This window comes from Python bivittatus, unplaced genomic scaffold, assembly GCF_059951505.1.
Source record: "Python bivittatus isolate LINGU-HERP-01145 unplaced genomic scaffold, Pbiv_v1 ctg000040_np1212, whole genome shotgun sequence".
Classification (NCBI taxonomy): Eukaryota; Metazoa; Chordata; class Lepidosauria; order Squamata; family Pythonidae; genus Python; species Python bivittatus.
The window spans coordinates 718,506-741,837 of NW_028277032.1; the positions used below are offsets into that span (position 1 = coordinate 718,506).

At 42.3% G+C, this 23,332-nt stretch overlaps 1 protein-coding gene across 1 annotated transcript in view; it reads left to right on the forward strand.

Moving 5' to 3' along the window:
• CSMD2 (CUB and Sushi multiple domains 2) overlaps window positions 1–19,798 on the forward strand; it is a 611,879-nt gene extending 592,081 nt beyond the window's left edge. The window contains exons 59-71 of the mRNA XM_088153370.1: window positions 63–242; window positions 1,656–1,829; window positions 3,880–4,053; window positions 6,348–6,421; window positions 8,714–8,825; window positions 9,312–9,491; window positions 10,326–10,391; window positions 13,324–13,485; window positions 14,365–14,477; window positions 16,087–16,174; window positions 16,923–17,061; window positions 17,810–17,989; window positions 19,663–19,798. Of these exons, the coding sequence (XP_088009496.1) occupies window positions 63–242; window positions 1,656–1,829; window positions 3,880–4,053; window positions 6,348–6,421; window positions 8,714–8,825; window positions 9,312–9,491; window positions 10,326–10,391; window positions 13,324–13,485; window positions 14,365–14,477; window positions 16,087–16,174; window positions 16,923–17,061; window positions 17,810–17,969 (1,622 nt within the window). The 3' untranslated portion in view covers window positions 17,970–17,989; window positions 19,663–19,798. The remainder of the gene's footprint in view (window positions 1–62; window positions 243–1,655; window positions 1,830–3,879; window positions 4,054–6,347; window positions 6,422–8,713; window positions 8,826–9,311; window positions 9,492–10,325; window positions 10,392–13,323; window positions 13,486–14,364; window positions 14,478–16,086; window positions 16,175–16,922; window positions 17,062–17,809; window positions 17,990–19,662) is intronic.
• Window positions 19,799–23,332: the final 3,534 nt, after the last annotated feature.

The following is a 23,332-nucleotide window of genomic DNA, read 5'->3' on the forward strand; positions in this document are numbered from 1 at the left end:
GGGTCCATTTCTGCAACTTTGCCTTTGAGATCTGTAGCTCCTCTTCTTTCTGCTTTTCCAAGTGATAAACTGCGGGGACCCTGGAGTACCAGCCAATGGCATCCGAGTGGGCAATGACTTCACCTATAATAAGAATGTCACATTTCAGTGCACACCAGGCTACATGATGGAGTCAGAAAGAGCCTCCACTTTAACTTGCACTAAGGACCGGACCTGGAATGGTACAAAACCTGTCTGCAAAGGTAAGGCCAATTTAATCAGACCATGTTGGACTTACCTATAGTCTAGAGGAGCCCTTCTTGGCCAGGTATTCTCCAGATAGGATAAGCCACAAAAGCCAGATGGAGAAATTCTCCTTTTTCCTCACCCCCAATTTTCATTCAGTTTGATGAAAGAGAATTGGCCTTGGAAAGAACAGCTTGGAAAAAGTCTCATAGGTGGAATCTGCAAAGGTGATCAAGCAAAGAAGGGATGTGTATGTGTGTTCTCTTTCTCACTGTAGTGTAATTGCTCTTCTGTGCTTCTGTCCAACATCTCAAGAGAATTCATCCATCAGACTTTCGATGTAGCAGCACGTCTGTCACTGCTGAGGGCAAGGGGTTGGAGAGTTTTTTTCCTAAGAAACTGTTGGGAAAATTCTTCCTCTCATTGAGAAATCTGGAAAAAACTGCCCATCCATTTCTCTAACCACAAGTTTGATGAAGAATCTTTAGGAGGCCTTTTATGCCCGTCTTTGTTTATGACTCCCATTATTCTGAATCCACATGATCAATGGAAAGGCCAGGAAGGGCTGGTTTAAAAAGTAACCTGCGGCTTTTTGAAGAAATTTGGATTACAGATGGATTCAGAAGCCATATATCAAGATAACTTGTCTTTGTCTCAGACTAATGTTAATGCTAATTGGAAGCCCCTTTTGGACTTTTTGTGGGAAACAGGAAAAAAATGAAATTATGATATATGGATTTGAAGATTAGTAAAATTAATAGATTATAGAAAAATAGATGTTAAGTTGTAATCCTAGAGGAAGAGTTTAATGTAAGTTTTACTTATATCTGCTGTAAAGGAAGTCGGAAACCATTCTTTTTTTTTTCCTTTCTCTTTCTGCACTTCTGTTCTTCTTTCTCTTTATTCTTTATTTTTTCTACTCTTTTTCTTGATTATTAGTTCTCATCAGGTTTTAGCTTTCTGTTTTTAAAATTTAACAAAGTTATTGCAAGATAACTTGTCTTAGTTGCACATGGAAGCACATGGAAAAGGGTCTGTAAGAGCATCCTGTCTAGTGATGTGCATAATATTAATGTCCTTCTTCCCAGGATTTCGGATTGGCCAAGGAAGCATGTTTAGGTTTTCCCCTACTTTATGGCTAGGTGCTAGAATTTGCTATCCAGTTATTTGCATGCTGTGGCCTTATTAAATGACCATCTGCATTCAGGCAGCATTTGTTTATGCCTTTTCCCGAGTTGGAAGAACAGGGCAGCATTTGTGAAGTCTGGCCTTTTGAAGAAGCTATTGCAGCAATGACAACAAGCCCCATCAATATGTAGAGCACACTCATAGGCCCATGATGGACGTCTTGGAACATGAATTCTAACCTTCTGGGTACCTTGTTCAGTTCCATGTCTCTTATTCAGTTCAGTGTGACTTTTTCTCTCTAGCTATCATCTGCAAATCTCCACAAATTATTCCCAATGGAAGAGTCATGGGCTCAGACTTCAGCTGGGGCTCAAGTGTGAGTTACGCCTGTCTGGAAGGCTATCAGCTCTCCCTGTCTGCTGTTTTGACCTGTGAAGGAAATGGATCATGGAGTGGAGAACTCCCCCAGTGTTTTCGTAAGTAGACAGTTCCAGCTGGACAAGGCATGACATCAGATGCGGAGTAGCTGGGGTTTGTTAAGTTATAAAGGCATACCCATCATAAACTCTTGTTATCTGTCTGGTCAAAAGCCAGGATCCAAATGCTTAGAGGGAACCCATCAAACCAGCTGGTCTGCCATTTTAGCTAGAGACCAGTTAACAAACAAAAATTAGGCATCCTGCTGCTTTTCTGAACGCTGCTATGAACCAGAAGGGTCATGAGAAGGGTCAGTTGCTCCCTGAGGGCCAGGGGGAAACACTTGGGTGAAAACTTTCCTGGTGTATTTATTCCGTTTTTACACAATCCTCTCACAAGATCAGAACTTCAGTGCTATTGTGGAAGGCAATTGTATCACATTCCACTAATATGTGTGACCTATCCCTCCATCTCTTCTGCTTGTTAAAGATGTCCACTGGCAAGCTTTAACTAAAGCACTTCCAGAGCCACTCTGTATCCTTTTCTATATCTCACTCTCTTCTTGGACCAGGCAGAAATGCTTGAAGATTGACTGAGCCCTTTTCAAACTCAGAAGAGGAGCTAAGTTCTGCTGGCAAATCTGGCCTTCAACATCCAAGAAGTATTTGAAGGTGCCATCAATGCTTTTTGGAGGAGAAGTCCAAAAGCAATGGTGTGCAATTAAAGAAAATTGTTGAGTTCAGAGTTTTATCAGAAGGGAGCCTGGCCTGCCATTGTGTGGAATGCTCTGCAAACAAATCTTTGTGGCAGTGCTGGTGGGCTAAGATGCTTTTTTTCCCTCCAGACATTTGGCAGAACATCAGTTTTTGTCTGGCATACCTCCTTCCGCCTGCTGCAGAAGAAACAGGCTTTCCTGTTTAATACAAGGCCACATGGTGCTTTGCCTTTACACAACTGAAGATCTGTTTTTGAATTCAAGCAAAAGCAAGCAAGAAAATAGAAGCTTGCCTTCTGTTCTCACTCAGCCAGTCTGCCAGGAGATAGTAGGAAGGTGGGAATAGATTAAACATTCATTGACAATGTGACACAGTGTGCAGAAAGAAGCTGGTAGCTCTCTTCTGCTAGCCAAGTTACAAACAAAAGTCCTCTAAACTGGGGGTCCCCAACACAACACATGTAGGTCCCAGAGTGCCATGGATATTTTTCTAGGTGCCAGTCAGATTTCATTTTACTTTTCTAACTTTTACTATTCTAAATAAAATTTAAATCCAAGCTGGCATGCTGCAAAGTCTCCAGAATCACCTTTATTTCCAAAATTGACCTTGGATTCCATACAGGCATCATAGGTCTTAGAAAATCACCGTGCTTGTTGACTTTAGCTTGCTGTTTCCTTTAGGCATCTATCCACTGAGCTGAGAAAAAGACAAAAGAAATTGAGATGTAAACTCCCCAGTTTGCATTCCAATATACTGGAATTTTGTTGAGCCACCCCCATTGCGACAGGTCGTGATCATCATTTTCCTTGTGAAGGAGAAAACTTCCCCATGACCCAATTTACAAGTAGAGACCACACAAGCCACTGGAGCCAAATTTATTTGAAGAGTGCTGGGGACAGACCACAAGGTTCTCCCAGTGAAGGAGGATACAAACAACCTTTATAGAGTCGTATAATAAATGCTGACCGGTAATTATGTCAAATGCAATCATAACATGGGTTAGATTTTCTGCTTATAGTGAGATAAGAAGAAGAATAAAGTGGAGATTGGCTCTAGTCAGCTTTTGCAGTTAGTTACTTCCTAGTTCCCATTTGACAATACAAGTGCTGATTTAAGATAACTCATGAGCCAGCCTCTGCAAACACCTAAGCAAGAGATTAAGGAGGCTTATTTGAGTTCAGGGGCCTTGGTAGTTTGGAGGTCTTGGTTCAGGTTACTCCTTCAATTGCACACCCAAAACATATTCAGAATGTTATATTTCCAAAGAGTTGGGGATCTTGGCTCCCCATCATATGTGCTTCATATATAGGAGGTTGCAAGGAGGCGTGGGTGTTGGAGGTTTTATCCAAATGAAATGTCCTTCATTGAAGTCCTTTGACCACCCTTTTTGCAGCTGTGTTTTGTGGCGATCCAGGAATCCCAGCAGAAGGGCAGCGTGAAGACCGGGGTTTTACTTACCGCTCCTCTGTCTCCTATTCCTGTCTGCCCCCATTAGTGCTGGTGGGATCAGCTCGGAGGTTCTGCCAGGCCGATGGAACATGGAGTGGAACCCAGCCGAGCTGCATTGGTAACAAGATGGGACTTTGTTGGGGAACAAGACAATAAAAACACCTTTGAACCAAGTTTGGCTTCTAATGGCTAAATGGGCACTGCCAGGCAGTTTTCTTGGCAGTGTTAAGGAAGTAATTTCCCACTGCCTTCCTCCAGAAAGTTTTCTAACTTCTCAGTGTAGCCTACGTATTAATATTCTCTGGAAAGCTCCCATCCAAATACTAACCTGACCCAATTTGACTTAGTTCCCAAGCCAGATGTTGTCACCACCTGCTGAATATGAAATAATTCCTTAACCAGTTCCACTAAGAGCAAGTTAGGGTATCCCTCAGACCTTTGCAGCAGGACAGAATTAAAAAGGAGTCTTAGTATTTATCACTTCCAGGAAACCAACATCTTCTAAAAGATGTGTTTGAAAGAAAGCTGCAACACAGAAAGTTGGATCCAAAGTTTAGTTCTGTTTTTTAAGAGTTTACATCAGAGAAATTTGCATTTTAAAAAGCCTGCATTGGTGGCATGTACATATCGAAGAAGAAAGCAGGATGAAGTGCATTAAAATTCCTAATTGATATTAGAATTATGTCAGTTAGAGAAAGACGTGTATAAAGCTTTACGGTGCACTGCAAAGATAAATAGTTATGAACATTTTCAAGCAATTACACATTTGTAGATAAAATGTTGTGCTATTTAGGCAGACCATAAAATGGTCATGACTCTTAGTGACTCCACATCCCTGAATGAAAATGATGAGTTAACTGTTTGTTATAGTTAAAACTAGAAAACATCCTTCAGAAACCAACCTTACACACAAGTCTCCCAGCTTTGTGCTACCATTTGAACAATATGCCACACCATTAATTAAGTTTGGAACTTCTTATAATACTGTTTTTATTACATCTGTTCTGAATTATTTTTTTTAGATCCTATTATACTTACTGTTTTTCTGTTATACATATAAAAGTATGCAAGAGTTCTACTATTATTTTATTGTATCTAGCCTTAGGGCTGTCATAAACTGATTGATTGATTGATTGATTGATTGATTGATTGATTGATTGAAACTGACCTTAATTTTTGGAGGAAGGAGATCCATCACTCAGTCTACATTCAGATCTACTTAAAAAACTTCAAAGGAATATTCCTCCAGTTCAGTTACAGTTTAAAAAGCATAGTATTAAGAGTGGTTGAAGCCCTGCTGCTAAAGCTACATTAGGACTGTGCAATGCTTCAGATTCAATTTGGAAGAAATGCTGCAGAATGCACAGAGTGAATGAATGAAGCATTTCTCTGAAACTCATTAAAACAGCTCTGTATTTTTCCAGGCAGCATCTCTGTGTTGTAGCTGCTTTAATCAGCTACTAAAGGCTGCCACATCTGTCGTTCTGCACATTCTGGTCCACCTCTTCTCTTCCAAATCAAATCTAGAGCACTGTGCAATTCTTAAGTGTGTACCCCCACATACACATGTGAGTTTTATTCAATACCAAACCTATGAGATGCCCCTCCCCCCATATATGGGAACTGCTTAAAGTTCTTACAAAACATTGACAGCAAGATGAGTTGTCCCTAAGTAGCGACAGGAAAAAGACTCAGTCAGGCACTTGTGGCCCAGTAAACCTAATTGTTTCAATTCACCACCCATATCTCAAAGATAGCATGGTTAGCATGCCAACCTAGTAGGAAGGGATCAATAATAACAGGGTCACCCAGATGGGTTTATCTAAACCATTCCAACATATGCTGTCATTTACACAGTGTCTGCCTTTCTTCTTTGACATGTCTTTGCAATGTAGGAGGCCAAAGCTCTGGTTCTGCTTCTGTTCATGGCTGCTAAGCAAAGCGCCAACGCTTTGCTGGGAGCCCAGTATATACTGTACGCATGCTAACAAAATATGTTGTATCTTCAAAGTGATTTGGTTGCTTTAGGTGAGCCAGGTTTTGACCACAACAATATATATGGCCCCAAACCATCAAATCTCAGTCATGCTGACAGATATCTGCAGCTTGGGATAAATAATGGGCTGTGAACCTTTGGCTGGGTTCTTTCCCTCTCCAAAGGTTTGCGCGAGCTACTTCCAAAATCGTGTCTGCTCAACCGCCCACTTGCTCTGCTTCACTCCCTTCTGAGGACTCACACGGCAGTTCCCCAGAACCGGAAGATTCTGCATGCAGCGCCGAAGACAATCTGAGGTGGCTTTGCCTTTGTGGCATGAAGTATCTCAGCGAGGCAAATCAGAGTTCTTTCACACAGACCTAAAAAAAACAACAACTGTGAATTAAGTGCTTTCATTTGTTTGTTCTTCTTTTCAGATGCAAGTGTTACAACCTGTGTAGATCCAGGTGTGCCCCTTTTTGGAATTCAAAACAATTCCCAAGGTTATCAGGTAATATATTGTCATCTCTCCCCCCCCCCCTTTCTTTTTTCATTCTCTCTTCTCCCTGAACAATCTTCTTTATCTGTATAATATAGCACAACTGCTAATTTGTCATCCTTAATCCCGGGATGGAGTATATTCATTCTCCTTTTATGCAAAGCACAGACAGTGATGATCTCTCTTAGAGGAGTTGTTATCTCTTGATGAAGCTGCTTTGTGAGGGAGACAATAGGAGCATTTTGCCAGAGGGAGATTTGATTAAATTCGGGGTGGTCCTTGATGATGCTTGTGCTTCTGATGGAGGCAGAATCAGATAGTCTTCTAGCCTGTATCTTGCCTCCCATAGTAAATAACAAGCCATCCCAAGCTGCAGGAAATCTGTGTGGTCCCTAAGAGTCGACCCTGACTTGATGGCCCATGATCAAATCCATGGAGCTGGATGTGAAGACAGGAGAGTCTGAAATTTGAAATCTCCATCGGCACACGAGAGGGCGGCTATCCGTAGCTTTAGGAAAAAGATCAACAGTCTTTTCCTGTTCTTGGCACCACTGCCCAGTCTCCATGATGGGGCTGTCCCTCCCCCACCAAATCAAGAATTAAAATGGCCAAGGATTTGTGAGTTTGTGAAATATGTTGACTGTCTCATCCTTGAGAGAACAGTGGGATTTCATCAGATTCAACAACTTTGTGAGAATGGCCATTTCAAAATATAATGCTGTATATGGGACACTCACAGTGTTACGAGAATCGTGAAGCCAAAACATTTTGTTACATGTTCCACCAGTTTTATGTCGGAATCACAAACTTATCTTTCAGGCTTGAGTCACTGGGGAGCCAAAGGAGCTTCATAGCACTTGCCATCTTTTTTTTTTTCTTTTTTTCTTATGTTTTATTGTGTTTTCTTCGTTTGATTGTTGTGAACTGCCCAGAGTCATTGCGAGTCAGGCAGTATACAAGTCTAATACATTATTATTGTTGTTGGTCACACAGTCAGCCAGATATTTGGACTGGATTTGGCATTTTTATCCACCTATCAAGTCGTCGTCATCATCATCATCATCATCATCATCATCATCATCATCATTATTATTATTATTATTATTATTATTATTATTGTTATTATTATTATGGTTGGTTGCACAGTCAGCCAGATGTTTAGACTGAATTTGGCATCTTTATCCATCTATCAAGTCCTTCCCAGGGACCTGGGATAGGCAGATGTATTATTGGTGGTGGTGGTGGTGATGGTGGTGGTCACATGGTCATCCAGATGTTTAGACTGGATTTGGCATTTTTATCCACCTATCGAATCCTTCCCAAGGGCCTGGGATAGGCAGACATTGTTGTTTGGTGGTGTTAAAGGTATCGTTGCAGGATATAAGATGTTCCCAGTAAAGCTGCCTTTTGCAATTGACTCCTCCTCCTCCTCCTCCTCCTCCTCCTCCTCCTCCTCCTCCTCTTCTTCTTCTTCTTCTTCTTCTTCTTCTTCTTCTTCTTCTTCTTCTTCTTCTTCTTCTTCTCCTTCTCCTTCTCCTTCTCCTTCTCCTTCTCCTTCTCCTTCTCCTTCTCCTTCTCCTTCTCCTTCTCCTTCCTCTCCCCCACAGATGCCTGTGGGCAGCCAGCTTTACACACTGCCTCTTGGCCCCTGTAGGGTTGGGTGCACAGCTTATAACTCCTGGAGTCAGTGAAGCCTATGAAACTTTTTTAACCCTCCATTAGATGGTGGTTGTTGTTGTTTAGAAAAAGGAATAACCCTATTATTATTTATGTGATTTATTTTTCTGTGTGATTTATTCACCCTCTCAGTCCTAGTAGACTTTAGGCACTCTGCAGATATAAATACAGAAAACAATAATAATCGCATCTCGGCCTTTTGGCTAAGATCAAGTGTAATAAGATCTAATAATAATACAGCTTATGTTCATTCCTTGTAACTATTTTGTCGCTGTCGTTGTTAGAAACAGAAGTTAATGGATCCAGCGTAAGTAGCAATGGCTCCATGGTCAATTCCTGAAGAACCAGGGTTTTAGCAGCCTCCAGAAGGCTGGTGATTTGTGTTTAATTTCCATCATATTTAATGTAAGCTAAACCAAATTCAGGCTGTGGTCACTTTTTGAAAAACAGCCTAGCATCCCTCTTGAGGCCAAATGTAGCCCTTGGTCTACACTTCCCTAGAGAGTGAGAAAACAGGTAATGTATGTGGTTGAAATACGTGGGCTCCATCTTTAACTGCATCCGTTGCAAACTTGGCAGCTGCATTCACACAACATGCTAAGTTTGCATTGTTTCCCATTGCAATAGGTTGGGAGCATCATCTTCTTCAAGTGTCATAAAGGGTATCTGCTACAAGGGTCCACCACCAGAACCTGCCTTCCAAATCTGACATGGAGTGGAATTCAGCCAAACTGCATCCGTAAGTCTTATGACCCGGTTGCCAAGCAGAACGGCTTCCTGGGCATTGGCAGCACAGTCTATGCTAAGGATCCAGGGCTTGGAGCACATATTTGGATGCCAGATCTTAAAATTTGCTGCCTGGGTAGATGATATGGAAGTGAGAAGAACAGCCTGCACAGTGGGAACCCTGGAAATGGGCAAGGAGGAATGAGGTATCTGAAGAGATTTTATCAGAAGATGCCTCCTTCTGAATCAAGCCAACTCATGGTTTCAGACAGGCTTTAATTTTTCACCCAACCAGCAGCCTTTCCCAACCTGGTGCTCTTCAGGTCCAATACCTGACGTTTGCAAATAACATCAACAACCTGCTGGGAATTCTGGGGGATGTAGTCCAAACAGATCTGGAGGATACCAGGCTGGGAAAGCGGTCTTCTGCCCTTGCTTAGGTCTGGTTGATGTGGAGTAATGCTTGCTCCATGAGATGCTCTCCTCCATGTCTTTGCAGCACACAACTGCAAGGAACCAGATACCCCAGCCCATGCCAACGTGGGCGCTCTGGACCTGCCTTCGCTGGGATACACCTTGATCTATTCTTGCCAGAGTGGCTTTTATCTCACTGGAGGATCAGAGCACCGGACTTGTAAGGCCGACGGCAGCTGGACAGGGAAGCCTCCCACTTGCCTGGGTAAGCAAAGCTGCTGAGAGGTCCACCAACAGCTTCTTTTTCCTTCCACTTGAAATTCATCTCTTGCATTTCAGCCACATGTTTCATGGACAGATCACTCTGTTTCTCTCCCCCCAGACATAGAAGATTAAAAACTGCCTTGTTAGATCAGATCCAAAGCCCATTTTGCTCAGCAGTTTTCCTCCAATGGTAGCCAGAACATCAAGGCAATTGTCCTCTATGATTCTTCCTTCACTTCTGGTACTCAGGAATAGAGTCCTTTTCACCTGGAGGATCTCGACAGCTTTTGTATAACAAATAAGCCTTCCTCTACCAATGTTAAGCCTTTATACTAATTGCCATTAGCACAACTTACCGCTCAAGTAAGCTAGGGTTCTCTTTTTGTTTGCACACTATGAAATCCAACATTATCAGTTGGCAACTTTCACCAGTGCAAATACTAAAACAAAAGGTGGGGAGATTTCTCTTCTCTATTCTCACACATCTTTCATAAGTATAGACATTGTAGGAAGAGAGTCTTTAGTAGCAAACAAATCCATCCAGCAGCGGATTTTTCTGACCAACATGCTTAACCGGGGCAGTTCGAAACCTAGTGGCTGCATTCACATAACCTACTAAGCTTAAGTAGATTGCTTTACGTGAACATAAGCCATTCAATTAATTTATGGCTGCATGTATTCTGCAAACCCAGAAAATGGGTTAACTTAGAACCAGGTTAAAGAGAGCATGTGGTCACAGTGGCCATATGAGTTCCTCGCTATATTCTCCTGTCATTATAGATGTTTATGTCACCTTATTCAGATATGAACTCTTGCTTTCTATTGTCCTTTTAAGCGGACATCCGACCCAGCAGACGGCCTGTGGGCGCTGCAAAGGATCACCATCTTCCAAAAGTCTCAGGTACATCTTTTTCCTAACGACCAAATGCATAAAAATAGATTAAAAATGAAACAGCGTAGAGAATTACTCGGGTTTCAAAGCCTGTAAATATATGGATGCACAGTCAATTTAGTTAACAGATTAAAAAGTCAAACCGTTCATTTGTAATGGAATACAAACAATACAAACCAAGGATTTGCAATGGAATGGGACTCTTAATTAATGGCAATGCCTGTGAATAGTTTTGAAGTAGCAAAGCATGATAAAAAAATGATTGAATAAATAACATGAGATAAATTCACAAATAAAGAAAAATAAAGAGAAAAATAGCTCTGCTGTACAGTACTTTGAACTATTTTTGATTTCTTAATTCGTGGGTCCTGGAGGTTTAGAAATGGGGATGTAAATGTTTTTAAATAAATAACTAAGAATGCAAAAGTGAGCGCTAGTATGAAGCCCTCATCCAGCTGGAACTGAGATGGGAATCCCTCAAAAAAAAAAAAAATATTTACAGAAGGGGAGGAGGAGAAAAATGCTAGAAAGATCACTGGAGAAAAACTACCAGTGTTGCCACACAGATGTAATTGGAAACAAATCATTCCATACATTCCCCTTAATCAGAAAAGCATCTCCCTTTCGGTTATCAGTAAACAGAGCTATGAATTAAGCTTATCTGACTTCAGGCAAACTAATAAAAGCCAAACCCTCATTAAAAGATTTGAGACACAGCTGATAGTTTGTCATTCAGCCAGAAATGTCATTCGACATTAAAGAAGCTCTTAATGATGAAACAGCCGTGAAGTAGGCAACTTCCTAAGAAAAGTGAGGTCCAGAAGATGAAATAACCAAGAATAACAAACAAATAACAAGTAACCAGAAGATGAAATACCCAAGAAAAGAGGGAAATAGAGCTAGAAGCCATCCAATCCGCAGAGGGAAGAACCTCCCCTGTGTCTCATGGGCCACCCTGCTTAACAAATCTAGAATTTCTAATCTCAAATACTATGTACGTCTATGCAGGCTGCACCTAGGGGTGTCTGGGGGGTGGGGTGTAAAAAAAATCAGGATGGTGACCGAAACTACGTATTTAGTCAGCCACCAATTGTGCAAGTTCTCCCACTTAAAAAGATGAGAGAGGCCTGTAATTTTCATCATAGGTATACCTCAACTATGAGAGACAAAATGGGGGAAAAAATCCAGAAAATCACATTGTCTGATTTTTAAAGAATTTATTTGCAAATCATGGTGGAAAATAAGTATTTGGTCACCTACAAACAAGCAAGATGTCTGGCTCTCACAGACCTGTAACTACTTCTTTAAGAGGCTCCTCTGTCCTCCACTCGTTACCTGTAGTAATGGCACCTGTTTGACCTTGTTGTCAGTATAAAAGACCCCTGTCCACAACCTCAAACAGTCACACTCCAAACTCTACTATGGCCAAGACCAAAGAGCTGTCGAAGCACACAAGAAACAAAATTGTAGACCTGCACCAGGCTGGGAAGACTGAATCTGCAATAGGCAAGCAGCTTGGTGTGAAGACATCAACTGTGGGAGCAATAATTAGACAATGGAAGACATACAAGACCACTGATAATCTCCCTCGATCTGGGGCTCCACGCAAGATCTTACCCCGTGGGGTCAAAATGATCACAAGAACGGTGAGTAAAAATCCCAGAACCACACAGGGGGACCTAGTGAATGACCTGCAGAGAGCTGGGACCAAAGTAACAAAGGCTACCATCAGTAACACACTATGCTGCCAGGGACTCAAATCCTGCAGTGCCAGATGTGTCCTCCTGCTTAAGCCAGTACATGTCCGGGCCTGTCTGAAGTTTGCTAGAGAGCATTTGGATGATCCAGAAGAGGATTGGGAGAATGTCATATGGTCAGATGAAACCAAAGTAGAACGTTTTGGTCTAAACTCAACTCGTTGTGTTTGGAGGAGAGAGAATGCCGAGTTGCATCCAAAGAACACCATACCTACTGTGAAGCATGGGGGTGGAAACATCATGCTTTGGGGCTGTTTTTCTGCAAAGGGACCAGGACGACTGATCCGTGTAAAGGAAAGAATGTATGGGGCCATGTATCGTGAGATTTTGAGTGAACACTTCCTTCCATCAGCAAGGGCATTGAAGATGAAACGTGGCTGGGTCTTTCAGCATGACAATGATCCCAAACACACCACCCGGGCAATGAAGGAGTGGCTTCGTAAGAAGCATTTCAAGGTCCTGGAGTGGCCTAGCCAGTCTCCAGATCTCAACCCCATGGAAAACCTTTGGAGGGAGTTGAAAGTCCGTGTTGCCCAACGACAGCCCCAAAACATCACTGCTCTAGAGGAGATCTGCATGGAGGAATGGGCCAAAATACCAGCAACAGTGTGTGAAAACCTTGTGAAGACTTACAGAAAACGTTTGATCTCTGTCATTGCCAACAAAGGATATATAACAAAGTATTGAGATGAACTTTTGATATATGCCAAATACTTACAGTATTTTCCACCATGATTTGCAAATAAATTCTTTAAAAATCAGACAATGTGATTTTCTGGATTTTTTCCCCCATTTTGTCTCTCATAGTTGAGGTATACCTATGATGAAAATTACAGGCCTCTCTCATCTTTTTAAGTGGGAGAACTTGCACAATTGGTGGCTGACTAAATACTTTTTTGCCCCACTGTATGTGCCCTCTTTTTCAGTCACCCCCTTGATTTGGCTACCCTTCCTGCTCCCCTGATCTTGTTCCCTGAGATATTAATTCATCTTTCTAATAATGTTGCTGTTTGCTGGAAATGGTAATCCTCAGGATTCTTGAAGGAGGGGGCAGAGTGAGTGCTTCTGTTATGGAGCGGGTAAGGGGATGTCCTTCAGATGTCTAAACCATGGTTGGGCCTTTCTGGCTTCCCCACTCCTCACAAATAGCCTTCTCGTCTTCTTCTGCCTTGCGTTCCTTCTAGTTCCTGCTGACGTCTTTGCAAAAAACTCCTTTTGGAAAGGGTCTTACGAATACATGGGCAAAAAGCAGCCAGCCATGCTTTCTGTCACCAGCTTTGACCCGGTCACCAGTAAAGTTAATGCCACCCTGATAGACCACAGCGGTGTGGAGCTGAAAGTGTCCGGTAAGGCAGCCAGCTAGGGCTTTTCTGCATTCCCAGTGGGAGAAGGGGCAGAAAAGGCCACCTCAATGTCCACCCAACATTAAACAACATGGAAGGGAAAATGCTGTACGTCCAGCCTTATTTGCACGATGTATTAATACTGCCAGCGTAATGGTATTTTATCGCTCTCTTCACCCATGTCTGCCTGGAGAATCAAGCTGAAACATCTGCCTAATGTGCAAAGCAGATAAATGATTAAAGAGCCTGAGGATACTTCCTCAATAACCATTCTCCAGCTAAAATTCTGTGGCTGCATTCATGTTACACAACATAGTAGGGCCAAATTACATATTACAGTGGCCAAACCAACCATATTATAGCTTACTGTGACGGCTTGGTTTATGCCACATATGACCAGTGCCTGGGTTTTCACAACATACCAAACCACAAATGACCCAAATACATGTTACCCTAGACTGGCTTGCACAAACTCAGTATGTGGAGGGTTAGAATCTCTGTATCTCGGGCATCACGTTACCCAAATACTTGCGATTATTTTTACCTGCAATTTTAACCCTGTTCCCAATTGGAGAAAGCTTCTTGAAGGTCTCTGCTCTCTTTCCTGGATTTTCACTCTAGTGAATAATTTAATGCTGCCTGCAGGCTTTGGCAACAACTAATGAATGTAATGCAGATGAGCTTCCAGCATGATTTTGTCAGAGTTGGATGCAACCCTGTCCTAACTTCACAGAGCACTGTGAAGAGCATTCAAGAGCATTGAGATCTTGCCTTCTCAAATGGCAGTGAAGTGCTCCCTCCCTTCATTCTCTCATTGCTTCCTCCCCCTGCTTGCTTTACAATAAACCTTGAAGGCCCAGCTCTCTTCTCTTCTCTTTCCAGGTATTTACAAAAGAGAAGATGTCCATCTCCTCCTCCAGGTACACCAAATTACAGGGCCACTGGAGATCTACATGAACAAATTCAAGAATGATAAGTGGGCATTGGATGGACATGTAAGTATTTGCCTGAAGTCTTTCAATGGCAGACATACAGAGGAATTGGAAAAATGGCATGGGAGAATTGATGGAAGAAAATGTGGGAACTTTTGATGGTTACAAGCAGCAAGAGCTAAGATGAATGTTCCCCAACTTGATGCTTTTGTGGTGTTTTGGGTCTCTAGCTCCCAGCATTCTCAGCTTGTAGGAATTCTCTGAATTCTCATTCTAAAACATGTTGAGGGCATAAGGTTCAGGAAGGTTGGCCAACTGTCGCCTTATCTATCAGAGATACTACTCAAGAAAACACCTTTTCTCTTTCTCTTTCTCTGTCTTCATTTGTTCGTTCGTTCTTTTTTTTTTAATGATTCATAAAAGAAAAAAAAGGACCTTTTGACTAATTATTGTAGTTTGATACATTTTAGCCAGCTTTTCGTTGAGGAAACAATCCTATAGTGGAGATGCTACAAATTTAAATATCTGACAGTAAAACAACAATTGCAATTAAAATGTTAAAAAATGTTAATGATGTTGAAAAATGTTTAAAAATCAGAAAACGGTTTGAAAAATTCATCATGTGAAACAGAGCGATATCTTTTCCAAGAGGATCCACTGGGTTACCTCCCTCCATTTTTTTGTTGCTTACATTCCTATTTGACCAGGTCTTCTGCTGCTAAGCCTTCCAAGGGAAGGGTTTGCGATGGAGGATCTGGAGAGAGCTTGAATGAGCTGGTGTGTTAAAAAAAAGTTGCTTTCTGTTTAGCAGAATAGGAGAGACAGAAAGGGTGGTCTAGTGGTTAAAGTACTGGACTGGCACCAGGGAGTGTTGTGCCCAGTTGGGTGTTAGGCATACAAGGACACATTTCTACTCACGCAGATGTTTGTACTGGGATATATCCACTGACCCAGCACCCAGGAACTCCCCTCTGGACTTTCACATTTAACAGTCTGAGCCCAAAAGAAACTCCAACCTTCAAGCTTCAAGTTTAATCAGGATTGACCCAAGAAAGCCAAGGGGTGTTTCTAGCAAACTCCACAGGAATTTCTCCAGGAAGATTGATCCCAAGATACCTTGAGTTTCTCTAGATGGCTCTACCAGATTTATCCCCAAGATACGCACCACACTATTCCTGCAAATTTGATACCAAAATACTATATATAGCTTGTCCTGATACATGTTCCATTTCTTCTTAGCATGATGGTACAACATTTGAGCCACGTTTTGAGTAAGCAGTAGCATGAGGAATTAGGCCAGATTTGGCTTTTTGGCTTTTATTTTTTACTTAAAACTCAATAAACCGAGCATCTAAAGTTTGGTCAGTCGTTCCATTTCCCCACCCTACCCACATTTATGGGTTTTCTTGTTCTGTGCAAAGAACTTCCTTCTTTATCTTGACAATTTATAGTGATTTCTTCTACTCCTCAGCAATGTATCTCTGCTCTGAAACCAAACATCTGCTTTTATCATATTGATCCTGTTAGAATGATTGTATAATTGTGAATACATCTGAGTAATTTCTGGAGGAAATGGCCATAAGGCTATGATCACCCTATTCCTACAGCTGATTTTTTTCCCCACTTCTGCATTTGGATTTTGCAGTTTTTTCATTTTCCACTCCAAACGCAGGTCACTCCAGAATCTTCAAGTGGGACATTTGTCTACCAAGGGTTTGTCCACGGCAAAGGCTTTGGACAATTTGGCCTCCAAAGACTAGGTAAGCTGACTGATGTTTACCCAAAATAATGGCTTTTTAAATAATTTGTATACGCAATATCATATTGTAAGTTTTCCCATTTAAGCTTAAGTAGGTATCAGCTATCATATTTAATTATTTTAATTCAATTAATTTTTTCACCTTTCTAATTTTTATTATCTTGTGAAACTGAGCTTCAACTTTTATTTAAATAAATTCTAGGTTTTTATTTCCAGAATTCTGCCAAATTCAATCTGCTTGCCCTCACTGCTTAAGATAGTCATTTTGTTAACGTTATTTACACATCTCTAATGTATATTTTTAACCTATTTATTGTATGTATAGTGTTTGGTTAACTGTGAATGCTGTTTCTTCCTTGTTTGGAGTCTTGGACTGCAAATCAAACAAATAAAAGGAACCCTTGGCTATTCGTTTTGGGAAAAAGACATAGCAGGTCCTTTAAAAGCTAAATCATAACTTCACATTTTGTTTTTTCTTTGTCCCATAAATGCCGGAGAGGACAAGAGTGAGAAAGAGTTGGTGACATATGGATGAGTCTCTGCTAGCCCTCTATCAAGCCTCGCAGCTCTCGTGTATCTCATTCCATTGCCGTTCTCAGTAACCCTGTCAGAGGTTATTTAATTAGAGGTGTCAGGGATGAAATCTGAGATTTAACTATTTTCTTCTATTTACACGCAGCAGACATGGGTGGACCTCTCCTTCCCAGCTGGACTCAGCACCCAGAATTCAATGGCGTTTTGTTTTCCAGATAGCAGCATCATTGAACGGGATCCTGAATCAATAGGACATCCATTTGCATCTAACAGCAGCTCCGTTGCAGCTGCGATCCTCGTGCCTTTCATTGCCCTGATGATTGCAGGGTTTGTACTCTATCTCTACAAGCACAGGTGAGATGTTCCAAGAGGGAAAAACAGCCAACGACCTCTTACGGCCTCGTAACAAGGATTGGAAGAATATCACATGGCTGTTCTGGTTCAGGGTCCTCCGGATGGCTAAGCCACAATTCTCATGATCCCCAGCCAGCATGGCTAGTTGTCAGCCCTATCAGGTAGACCACACTAAGAAACAGACACCGTGCAGATCTAAGCTACCTTCATTAGAACAGCTATAGTAACAGAATCTGTCAACTCTGAATGAGCTACCTTTCCTCCCTCTTTTATCTTCATGAGAATTGGGGGGAATGGAGGGGGCTGTCTGAGGCATTTTTGCAAATGCCTGCCCAACTTTTGTTCATCCGATCGTTGCCTTGGTTGAGGGTCTTCCTTCTGTCCTTCAAGGCCATCCTTTTTATCCACTACATGAGTGCTGAAAGCTGCAGTCCAACGCCCTGGGGAATAGTTCCCACTTGCTTCACACTTTCTATGACCCAACCACATTTGTACCTCTCAAACTAGTTATGTGAACAGGAATTGAACATACCGTTCAGCAGGGCTAAGCCGGTAGCACAGTTAAATTGCATTCCATTGCTTTCCAATGCTTCATTTCAATTAATGTGAACGAGAGAGGGGGGGGAGACAGACAGAGGAATTGCACTAGGAAGCTGTTTTTCTGAAAAGACACGCTAGAAAGTGTTTGCAGATTTTAATGCAGTGCAATTGCTCTCTATGCCTGACTTCTTTGTCCTATCTGAAACAGAAGGAGACCGAAGGTGCCGTTCAATGGCTATGCTGGCCATGAAAACACCAATGTCCGAGGAACATTTGAAAATCCAATGTATGACCGCAACTTGCAGCCAACAGATATCATGGCCAATGAGGCAGAGTTTACCGTCAGCACTGTGTGTACTGCAGTATAGCACTTACAATTCTGTGTGCAGTAAGTATCACACCCTTGTACAAATTGCCCACATATGCCTTTCAACTGCTACTGGGACCCATCAAATGACCATTAGCCTAGCATGTTCATTAGCAAAGGGTTGGGTAATAATAATCACTATTATTCACCTCTTAGAAAGTAAGAGAAAGAGACCATCAGAACTGCAGTGTCCATTTTTGTCCCTAAGAAAGCTGAAACTTGTTATCCTGATCCAAGCTTAGAATACAAATTCTTGATCATCAGCAACAGCATTTTCTTAGATAGGACAGCTTAAAGAATAGGTCACGTCATCCATCCATCCATCCATCCATCCATCCATCCATCCATCCATCCATCCATTTTGTTAGTTTGGATGGCCATCTCTCTTAATTTTCTGAAGTTCTTCATTTGGACATCTTCCAAGCTCAACTGTGAGACTTTGTGGCGTACTCAAGAAAGTCCTTTCTTTTCCAAATAATCTAGGGAGTATTTGGTTAGTTAGGAAATATACCTCCTTGCAGAACTCTCTTCAGTTCTGCCTAAATGTGACCCATATACCAGTTATAGGCTGTGTTCCCACAACATGCTGAAATTATGATCTGGGTAGGCACAATACACTGACCTGTAAATTAGCCAAATGATCTTTTAAGATACAAAAAATAAACCGAGGTTAAAAGTAACCAGATGCAGCATACTGTGTCAATCAACTATTGGGTTTCTAACAACTTGCTAAGTTGGGTCAGTGCTGACCGGGATTCGTTTCTTCACAGTTTAGCATGTTGTGCAACCCCTGCCTGTTTGATTAGCTTATGGTTTAATATATTGTACAAACCCTGAAAATGGGTTAAATCATGACCCAGGTTAAGAGTGTTGTAGAATTGCAGTCCCAGCATATCTAGACAGTGCCCAATCAGTGAAAAGGGGATGAAGAGTTTGGGTTTTGTATTTCTTCAGGATACTTGTTCCAATAAGCACCATATCCACAAAGGGAGCTTGTTCTGTGCACCAGCCATGTCTTAGGTTGGTCAAAGATGCTGGCTGTGCCAGGATAATATCCTGTAAACTTTCATCTGTGTGCTTTCAGGCATTTGCTGATCCATTAATGGTACCATTCCTTTGATCCATCCATATTTGGGCTCCTCCTCCTCCTCCTCCTCCTCCTCCTCCTCCTCCTCCTCCTCCTCCTTCTCCTTCTCCTTCTCCTTCTCCTTCTCCTTCTCCTTCTCCTTCTCCTTCTCCTTCTCCTTCTCCTTTTCTTTTTAAATAACCTAGGATGTCTTTTTGGATGCAGGGATAGGTAAACTATTTCTGGCCAGGGAGCACCAAAAGTTTTAATTTATTTATGGTCTTGGAATTGGAGGGAGTGTTGGTAATGTGAGGATGCCATGGTATGGGAGCAGGGACCATATTTGGGGGGTTGGAAGGATTATTTAGAATAGGTACCTTAAGATTATCAGAGGTGTTTAATGCAAAACATTATGCTGCCAAAAACGTGGAAGGTGCACTGTGGGTTGAAGGGCCACAGGCCGTGCCCCCCAAATTGAGCTGATGGTCCATCCATCCATCCTTTTCTTCTTTTTAAAGAAAAGCACAAAATAAGCATTTCAGTTAACAGAAACAGTGGTTCATTCAAGTGAAAGCATCTTATGATGGAAATCCATTTTGCCTCCCCTTCCCTTCCCTTCCCTGCGCAGCCTTCTCCAGGGACGGGAATCTCACCAGTGCCCGATGATCCTCCTGGTTCATCTTCGCCCATGATCTTCTCACCCAGAAACGTTGGGGCTGCGGAGTTGATATGGTGCCTTCAAGCTGATCCAGAGAGAGAGAAAGAGAGACTGCCTGGCTGTTTATCACTGCTCCACATCTTCATTGCCCATCCGCCCTGCCCTCCTGCAACTGATAATCAGATCAACCAAAGCTCCACCCAGCCCTTGTGCCAAGAGCACAAGATGTGGAAATCCTCCTCTCTCCCCTCCAGTGATGCTCCTCCCCATCCTGGTGTCTTTTTCTATCCAATCCCAGCCAACCTTTGGACTAGCTGACTGCTGCTCAAAGACCATTGATTGTCCCACTGTTTGCCTGTGGCTGATAATCATCTCTCTGGGGGACCCTTCATGGCAACCTAAAAAAATCCTATTGAGGTCCACACCCTGGCTGCCAGAAGAAGCTACACAAGAGGAAGCAGACACGTGGTGGTTGAGGAGACTTGTGGATGCAGAGAACTTGGGCTAAAAGTACCCAGCATATCAAACTCATACAGCAAGTTTAGCATATGGAGAAATTATCCTTAGATACACATTTGTTCTCCTCCTCTCCCTTCCCCACCCTTATATATTTATTTCATATCAATATTCTACTGCAAGAATGTCATGTTTCTGCAATATCTGACTCTCCTTACAATCCTCTGAAAAGGCCTCCATCCCCACCCTCCAGTTCGCAGTTTTTGAGAGCATTTGCTTCTTATTCTCTTAAAATTGGCAACTCTTCCCTGTTTCTAGTTCCAGTTATTAGATCAACTCAGAACCACTTCTTTTAAACAAAGTGGCCCTGTCTGCTTTATTTCTGCTAGCTTTGGGTTGATCCAGAGAAAATACAGAACTTTCCCAGTGATACAATTCTTGGCATAAGAAATGGACCTTCTCCTTTACAGAGTTGGGAGAATCCAATTACTGCTATCTCTGTCCCAGCTCATGCATTTATTGCAGATCTGTCACAATTTGTCAGCCCCCGATCTGCAATATTTTCTTTCGGGGAAAAAGTGACATCCCAGCCTAGCATTTCCGTTGCTTTGTGCAATGCCCTTTGGACCTTAGCAGCATGAGGATCATAGACACCTATTATTCTGTGTCTGTGATGTCACAAATATCTGACGCGACTAATTTATTTTTCTGATTTATATATATTTCTATATTTCTAAGAAGTCAGGTGCCACCATGGAAGGTTCATTCACTTGATGATGTTATAGTTTTTGAAATAAAATGGTAAATAATTTTCCCTACTGCATTATCACAAGCTTTCACTGACCTGTTCTGCTTCATCCTTGGCTGTCTAAAGCCACTGCAGGGCTAGAATGTGCCACTCCCCTGTTAGAGAAGGGCAGGGAACAGGCTTAATTTGGCTATCCCCATCTACCGTTATGAGGATCTTGCACTACTGTCCCGGTTAATCTAGTCCATCCAGGGACTTTTCTCTGCTGGTTCTCCTCAGGATGCTGCCTTATACCAATTCACTCATCTAGTCCAGTATTATCTACACCAGTGGCAACCGACAAGGGCCGGGACTGCCTGTGGTCAGTTGGCTGCAGGTTGTTCACCCATCTGGCATTGACCACCATTTCATGTTCTTGAGGATGCCAAGGATGGAGCCTGAAATTCTGCACACAAAGCAAATTCTGATGACCTTTCCCCAATAGCCTGAAAGAAAGTCTCATCTCAGATTAACTAAGAGTTTTGAAAGACCATCAGCAGCGCTGCCAACCCATGACTCTTGGCTCCCATTCCATCCTACTGCAAAGGTGAGCACAATCTATGCCATGACATCATTGCCCTGGATCTTTCCCACCTCAACAGCCAATGCTGTGGAGAAGGGCATAGCACAGCACAACGGGATCAAGAGTAGCATTAACTTAGACATTGCAAGGGACAGGGAGCAAGGAGTACAGAGCAGCAGTGGTCCCAGATCGCTCCTACCATCTAGTCAAGCTTTCAGTCCCTAGAGAATATGGAGGAACCCAGGACAGGTTTAGGACTGGCATCCATGGTACAACTGAGATGCATTGGGGACAGAGGAGGAGTGGAGTTTTCTCTTGCCCAAGCCATTAGGTTCACATCTGCAATTTTAAACATACCTTCTGCAGACTCATCTAAGTTAACTAAAGCAGTGAATAAGAGAAACAAGACTGGGGATACAAGGAAATTCCTTCTATCTGCCATAATTTCACCAAGTGGGTTTTCCCTATGGAAATGGATTGAGCATCCTGGCCAAAGGCACTTTCCAGACCGCTCCTCCATCATAACCATACAAGGATGATAGCTCTGAGAAACCAGTTTGAAGAATGGCCCTTCATCCTCTAGCCAGCCAACTCTGTGGCTAGGAAAACCAGAAGCTTCTCTGGAAACCTCCTAGATGTATTTTAAAGCATGAGTGAAAGCTAAGAATCCAGCCTCACAAGAGTTGTCAAGCTCAGGTTTCCCCAAATTTGTGTCCTCTAGATTGGCTGGGAGTTACAAGCCCAACACCACTGAAGGACACCAATTAGGAAACTATTCTTCAAAAGGATCTTGAGAAAAGGCATTCTATAAACACAGTGCTAAAACTGTAGGATTTTATTTAACTTTTTTTCATCTTTCCTACTTCTATCCAACATTATTTTTTCTCTGTTCAAATGTTTATTCATTCACTCTGTGTGGGTATGGAAAGATTAGGAGTTGCCAAGAGCTAAAAAGGGAGAGGAATGACATAGAAGCCTATGACGCTCTTTGGAATATCTTCCTGGAGAGCTTCAAGGCCACCCTATTGCAACAGTGGCAGCTATTTTATTTTTCCTCATAAATTGATCAATTATGTTCACATATAAGGCGAAACTATGGGGAGGCATCATTTTAATGTTTAACAGGGTTACATCCCCCTGGTAGGAAAAGGCCTGGACTTTTCTTCTCCTGCCTTACCATCTTGGAACACCTGTTCATCCCAGTCCTCCTCCAGCAGCAGGTGTGAGCTGGCCTGTTGAAAAAAGGGTCTTGCACAAAGGGAATGTGGTGGGAAGACCTTAGGTTTCTTCACCCACCTCTTCTTCTTAGTCAAATGATTTGTCAAATCCTGCCCATAATAACAAGTTATTACACACATTACATAAATAAAATTGATAGGGCAAGTATTTTGCAAAGCGATATAATATTAATAATTCTCCACTTGGCCTTAAAAACCCCATCTTGATACTGCTGAATTTTCCAGGACTTTATAAACAAATTTGCAACATTCACACTAATGGGTTGAGACCAGCCTTCCGTGCAACTGGAGGGCACTAGACTGAGGATGAGACAGATGTAAATGGATGGATTTTAAACACAGCTACAGATGGAGCTAGCGGTATTCTTTCTCGGGGGAACACAATAGCATATATAATGTTTGACATTCAAAGGAGAGTTTACCTAGTCCAGCACCCTGATTAAGCAGGACAGGGAAAGTATCCAGCGCCTGGCTTCTCAAATTCTTTCCAACCCCCAAGGAATATGTCTGCATGTGCTTCTGCGCCCTGCAGTCACTTTCGGGTCACGCGTGGGTTTCTGTTCTGTGTCGCATCTGTGTTGGTGTGTATGTGTGCAGTGGGAAATGCAGGAAGGGTGCATCTGCCCTGCTCTGGGT